The 6,971-nt window shown below is 47.0% G+C and overlaps 1 protein-coding gene across 1 annotated transcript in view; it reads right to left on the bottom strand.

The window, feature by feature from the left end:
- Window positions 1-501: 501 nt before the first annotated feature.
- LOC107114908 (cytochrome P450 2J2-like) overlaps window positions 502-6,971 on the bottom strand; it is a 58,081-nt gene continuing 51,611 nt past the window's right edge. The window contains exons 9-11 of the mRNA XM_015416513.1: window positions 5,775-5,962; window positions 2,919-3,060; window positions 502-827 (exon numbers count right to left, since the gene is read on the bottom strand). Of these exons, the coding sequence (XP_015271999.1) occupies window positions 637-827; window positions 2,919-3,060; window positions 5,775-5,962 (521 nt within the window). The 3' untranslated portion in view covers window positions 502-636. The remainder of the gene's footprint in view (window positions 828-2,918; window positions 3,061-5,774; window positions 5,963-6,971) is intronic.

The raw sequence follows: 6,971 nt of genomic DNA, 5'->3' as shown, positions 1-6,971 counted from the left end.
CAGAGCTATGGCTTGCCCAAGGCCATCCAGCCAGGTGCAAGTGGAGGAGTGGGGAATCAAACCCGGTTCTCCCAGATTAGAGTCCTTGCACCTAACCACTACACCAAACTGGTAAGTATTCTGTTATTTTATCTTTACTTGTTAGCATCTTTCTATATATTTTTCCTACCAGTCCCTTTTTCTGCTTGGCCATTTCTTTGTATAATACTTCCATTGGTGCGTCTGTCCAAAGGTCTTCCTTTTTGCTGATCATTTTAACTGTCTTATATAGCCCTGCTATTTTTAACTAATATTGTTTGCCTATCTCTTCTGTTATTTCTTGTAAGGGTTTCAGATTTCCACCATTGAACCTACCGCCCACTCTATAATAACCTTTAATTTAATTTAAACCTACCGCCCACTCTAAATAACTTTTAATAATCATAAACAAATATTACATGGTGATTTGTTCAGAAAATAGCAGCTGCAGAAATCTTCCTCAATTCCTCCTCTAAACGGGACATTTGCCAAGCTCGAACGGAGTGGAGAGGCTAAAGGGCAGAGATAATTGGGCAGATCACAGCAGGATGTCGATTCAAGTGAAAAGGAATGATGGAGAAATGGACGGTAAGGAGTTATTAAGATTGTTTTCATTGGCTATGCTGTACTGCAGCGAGGAACAGCACAGATCTTGTAGGAATGGGGAGCTGTTGTGAATCCTAACACGGGTTTTTTGTCTTTTTCCTTCGCTCCTCCTGGCAGGTGGAAGGTGAACTCCCTCATCAGGCTGGTGAGGAAAACAAAGAGTTCAGTCCTTGCCAGCTGCTCCCCAAGACATGCACGGGCTCCTGCAGAGGAAACAAAGGCAGAGTCAGCTGTATCTGCTCCATCCATTGTCCAGCACACGTGCCTCCAATCAGCAGCTATTGTTGATTACGAAAGGAATTTGGTTTGGTGTCCAGGTGGTGTTTCCTTTTCCCAAAGTTGCCCAGTATTAACTCCCTTTGGCAAAGCCACTGTGCCTTCCACATTCTTTTTGGATTTCTGGATTGGTACATGGGTGTGAAAGTTGGACAGTGAAGAAAGCCAACAGGAAGAAAAAAGATACATTTGAAATGTGGTGGTGGAGGAGAGTTCTACGGATACCGCAGACTGCCAAACAGACAAATGAGTCGGCTCTAGAACAAATCAAGCCTGAACTTTCCCTCGAAGCTAAAATGACTAGACGGAGGGCCCAGGGGTCATTTCGAGCAGGAACGGGCAGGAACGGTGTTCTGGGAGTAACAAGTAAACTCCCCCTTCCTTTCCCTTTGCCTCACCTCCAAGTGGGGCGAAGGAAAAGGGGGGGAGAGAAAGGGAACCCAGGGCTTCTTCTGCATGATAGAGGGGCCAGTGCATCAGCCCCTCTGAGAAGCAGAAGCACCTGGGATCCATTCCTCCCCCCCCCTCCTTTCCCATCGCCTCACTTCCAAGCGGGGCAAAGGAAAGGGAACCCAGCAGAAGCTTCTGTGTGGCAGCAGGGCCAGTGTTGGCCCTGCTGCGAGGCAGAAACATCTGAAAGGAGCACGCCACCTCTGCGGAGCGACTCCAGAGACTGAGGGGGTTTAAAGCCAGGGGTCATTTAATAGAAAAAAAGGCACAGGAGCTCATTAGCATAACTCATTAGCATAACTTATTTGCATATGTCACACCCCCTGATGTCACTGGAAGTGTGTCAGAAGGCAACACCCACCACTCAGGCTCCACTGGACTCTTTTGGATTGCTAGCTATCGGGGGGGGGGACATGGAGATCTGTCCTCGCAGAGGAGGGAGAGCTTGTACCTGAATAAAACTTGGTCTTAAAGGTGCCACTGGACTGTTTTGGACCAAGGGGAGGGGGGGCTCTGCAGCTTACCTAGCTGCTTCTTGCTCTGACTGAGGGCTGCTGGGAGCAGGGGGTGGGGCTTGTTGCATGTGCCCGCCCCCTGGGCTCTTTCCTGGCAGAGCTCTGCTCCTGTGCGCTCCTGCAAGAAATGACCCCTGTTTAAAGCAATTTGTGTTCTCTTCGATTATGGGAGCCTGCCACCGCCCCCCCATGCAACTGGGGAGGATCATTTTACCCTATGGAGACTCTATGGAGACAGTCCCCGATCTGATCCGGATCTTCCTCAGCTAAGAATGTTTTCTCATGAAGATGTTTTGGCTGACAAAATCAAAGTATAGATCAATCATAATAAATCTATTTAATTCTTGACATGGCCAAATTTGTGGATAGTTGGATCCATAAACAAACAAGACAGATGTTTCTACAAAAACTCTGAAAGTAAAAACATTGTTGTTGTTGTTGTTAGCCATTCAGTCATGTTCGAATAGGCAAAATATTACAATCGTGCCAGCACTGGCCCCTCTGCCATGCAGAAGCTTCTGCTGGGTTCCCTCTGGGCTGGCCCCTCTGTCAGGCAGAAGAAACCCTGGGTTCCCTTTCTCCCCCCCATTTCCCTTTTCCCCACTTGGAAATAAGGTGAAGGGAAAGGAGGGGGGAGGAGTTTACTTGTTACTCCCAGAACACCGTCTCTGCCCGTTCCTGCTCAAAATGACCCCTGAACTGAATTAAGTACATATTCATCCTGCCAGCCAGAATTGAATTAAGTACATATTCATCTTGCCGGTCTTGGCGGGAGGGCGGGGGAAAAATCTAATAAATAAATAAATAAACAATGTTATGGAAAAGGTATATGAGGTTCTCATTATTCCCCATGGTGAAAATAGTAACCACTTTAACTCCCTTTTCAATAGAGAAGCAAACCACAGAATATTAAGACAACCCAGTGAATGAAGGCTGATATTTTCTAAGACCTTGTGCTAAGTAAAACAGATTCTTCCTCCCCCTTTTAACCTTGGAAAAAACAACTGCTTATACCTCACTCTTAATCATGGTGACTTGGACTTCAGTGCTTACCTGCACCAAATGGAAAGAACAGGTCTCTCTCCACAAAATGTCCATCTTTGTCCAGAAAATGATTTGGATAGAACTCTTTAGGGGCCTCCCAGTACTTGGGGTCATGAAGAACAGAGTCTACATCTAAAGTAATGGAAGTCCCCTGCAAGGAAGAAGAAGAAGAAATTAAATTTATACCTTGCCCTTCACTACCCAAAGGAGTCTCAGAGAGGCTTACAATCCCTTCCCCTTCCGATCCTAGAAGCACAAAAAAATATATATTCCGCAGGTTAGGAAAGGCACAAATAGGTAAAGGAAAAAGCCTGCATGGTTAACAAACAAAGTAATAGAAGCTGTAAAATGTAAAAAGGATTCCTTTAAGCAGTGGAAAGCTAGTCACAGTGAGGCTGATAAAACGGAACACAGGCTATGGCAAATAAAATGCAAGTCTGTGGTCAGGCAGGCAAAAAGGGAATATGAGGAGCATATAGCAAAAAACGTAAAAACCAACAATAAAACTTTCTTCAAATACATTAGAAGCAGGAAACCAGCCAGGGAGGCAGTGGGGCCCTTGGATGACCAAGGGGTTTGTGACGGAAATGGAAAACTGGGACCAGCAGAAAGTAAACACAGAACACTGCTGAGTCACATGACTGAGTGAGGAGGGGGGCATTTAGCTTGGAACCCTCAGTGATTGGCATTTACTGGACCAAACAGTCAGTTTGGAATTAGCAGTTGGAAAGAAGCAGTTAGTGGGGAGTTGATCAGGGGAGTTAGCAGAGAGCAGTCAACTACTGAGGAGCTCTGTGGAGGAAGCAGATCTCTGTAGCTCTGTGGAAACAGCCTGTTCACAGTTTGAGCAGAGAACTGTGGCTGAGGTCCTGTTGCCCTGAGTCCCTCTAAAGTGAAAGAGGAAGGTGCACAGAGTGGGAACAGTAAAACACAAACACCAGATACATTCTTCCAGAAGGAACTGGAGGTGGTTTAGAAAGGGCTAAAGAACGGTCTGGCAGGAGTCTGGAAAGCTGGTCTGGTGACCAGGGAGACTCAGAGAGATCTGTTAGTAAAAGCCAAAGGAAAACCACAAAGCAGTTGCTGGAGAGTGGGAGTAGAAGTGTGTTTAGTGAACTGATGAACACCTATGTATGAACTGAAAGTAATAAACATACAGCCTAAGTGAACGTAAAGGCGAGAACTAAAGTCTGAAAGGAAACAAAATATCCTTTATATATATATTCCATCCCCCTGTTGTGTTTTCTGTAAATAAAGCCTGTTCTGGTTTGAAGTTAACAAGCCGTAATGCCTAACTCTTTAATAAGTAAAACAAATACCCCAAAGAGACTTCTGTAGATTTGTGTAAGGGACTGGTCAGGAAAAACAAAATCTAACGCTGAATGTACCCTGACATTTTTTGGTTGGTTCCACCTCCTGTGACAGCCATATTTTGGTTGCACACATCACCCTGTGTCAGGATCTCGAAGGTGCCTCAAAGGTGATCCCTGGCCCAAGGGATATCCACTTAGCCTCAACCAGGCCGAGGGCTTTTTCGGCCCCTGCCTCAATGTTCCCCCACGAGATCAGGGCCTCTTAATTACAATCCCGCAGGGCCTGTAAAGTGGATCTGTTCCACTAGGCTTTCAGTTGAGGGGGCTGACATCCAACCATTCTGGCGTTCCCTCTTCATGCCCCCTTCCCAGTGCCCTGTGGCTTTCAATAACATTACTTGGGCACCGGAGCTTTTTATTCACCTGACATGAGGTATGGGTTCTTTTTTGTTACTGTTTATTATTTGATTACTCTTTTGATTTGTTACTATTTTGTTACTGACCCTTTATGGTCAGGGACCAACAGGGGTCATTTCCTGCGGGAGCGCACAGGAACGGAGCTCCGGCAGTAAAGAGGCCAGGGGGCGGGCACATGCAACAAGCCCCACCCCTTGCAAGAAGCAGCTAGGTAAGCTGCAGACCACTACCCTCGCCCCCCCCAGTCCAAAAGAGTCCAGTGGCACCTTTAAGACCAAGTTTTATTCAGGTACAAGCTCTCCCTCCTCTGTGAGGTCAAAGCTAGCAATCCAAAACAGTCCAGTGGAGCCTGAGCAGTGGGTGTTGCCTTTTGACACACTTCCGGTGATGTCAGGGGGTGTGGCAGATGCAGATGAGTTATGCTAATGAATTATGCTAATGAGCTCCTGCAGCTCTTTTTCTACGAAATGACCCCTGGGGACCAACATGCCTGAGGGACCGCCTTTCCCCACATGTTCCCCAGAGAGCACTGCAACCAGGGCCCCAACATCAACTGACCCTTCCCGGACCAAACGATGCCTGGTTGGCCATAACCAGGGCTAAATCTTTTTATCCAATGTTTTATCCTTTTAAAAGAAACCCCCTAGCACCAAGAAGACAGAGCATCACTTGCCCCAGAGCCCCTATCTATACCTTGTGGCTAATAGCCACCGATGGACCTCTGCTCCATATGCTTATCTAATTCACTTTTGAAGCCGTCCATGCTTGTAGCCGCCACCACTTCCTGTGGCAGTGAATTCCATGTGTTAATCACTCTTTGGCTGAAGAAGTACTTCCTTTTATCCGTTCATGGTTTTAGAACTATTTAAATGACTTACTGTCATTTTTATTCTCTCTGTAAGCCACCCTGAGCCGGCTGCAGCTGGGTAGGGCAGGGTATAAATGCAATAATGAATAAATAAAAATAAAATATTGTGCCATCTGCTGTTTGATTGGTTTTATTGCTTTTATCGCTTTATGAATCGTACGTTGTTAGCCGCCCTGAGCCCACTCGTGGGATAGGGCAGGGTATAAAATAAATAAATAATACTAACAATAGTAAGCTGAAGAATGTTGGGGACCTTTGTGCTTATACCTTTGGGATCACAAAACCAGATATGTTCACATCCGTCACGCACTGCCTGGGGAGCCCGACAAATAAGATAAAGTGAGCCCGTAGGATCTCGTGGATCACAGCGCTGGTGTAGGGTAGTTTCTTCCAGTCTTGATAGCTGAATGGCTGAGAGGAACCCAAAACGTCATCTATCTCCTTGTGGACCTTAGCTAAGGAAAATGGCAAACAAGAAAGCTTTATGTTGGATGTCGCATGGCTCTGAAGAAGGCCAGTCTTTGCTCTGAAGGAGGTCGATATCTATTCAGTTCAAAATTGCTGCACGCACCAGGGACTGTAGAGGAATCGACAGGTACATACAGCCATCCCATTCCCCCCACCTTTGCTTCCTCCCCTCTCCCCCATCTATTATCTCAGTTTCTCTTTCTCCCTCTCCCACCCCTTCTCCCACTTCCTGTCTCTCTCTTTCTTGCATGAAGAAAGTGCAGTAGTTAAGAGCAGTGGACTCTAATCTGGAGAACCAGGTTTGATTCTCCACTCCTCCACATGTGGCCAGCTGGGTGACCTTGGGCCAGTCACAGTTCTCTTGGAGCTGTTCTCTCAAGAGCAGTTCTCCCAGAGCTCTCTCAGCCCCACCTGCCTCACAGGGTGTCTGTTGTGGGGAGGGGAAGGGAAGGGGATTGTAAGCTGCTCTGGGAGTCTGAGTGAAGGGTGGGGTATAAATCTAACTCTTCTTTCTCCCTCTCCCCCATGCCTACTGTCATTCCTTCTCTCTTGCTCTCTCCTGATGCTAATGTCATTCCTTCTCTCTCTCTCTCCTTCTCCCTCTCCCCCATGCCTACTGTCATTCCTTCTCTCTTGCTCTCCTGATGCTAATGGCATTCCTTCTCTCTCTCTCTCCTTCTCCCTCTCCCCCATGCCTACTGTCATTCCTTCTCTCTTGCTCTCTCCTGATGCTAATGGCATTCCTTCTCGCTCTCTCTCCTTCTCCCTCTCCCCCATGCCTACTGTCATTCCTTCTCTCTTGCTCTCTCCTGATGCTGTCATTCCTTCTCTCTCTCTCCTTCTCCCTCTCCCCCCATGCCTACTGACGTTCCTTCTCTCTTGCTCTCTCCTGATGCTAATGGCATTCCTTCTCTCTCTCTCTCCTTCTCCCTCTCCCCCATGCCTACTGTCATTCCTTCTCTCTTGCTCTCTCCTGATGCTAATGGCATTCCTTCT

Source organism: Gekko japonicus, unplaced genomic scaffold (genome assembly GCF_001447785.1).
Source record: "Gekko japonicus isolate JY-2015 unplaced genomic scaffold, Gekko_japonicus_V1.1 scaffold2580, whole genome shotgun sequence".
Lineage (NCBI taxonomy): Eukaryota > Metazoa > Chordata > Lepidosauria > Squamata > Gekkonidae > Gekko > Gekko japonicus.
This window is presented reverse-complemented; position numbering and strand designations above follow the sequence as displayed.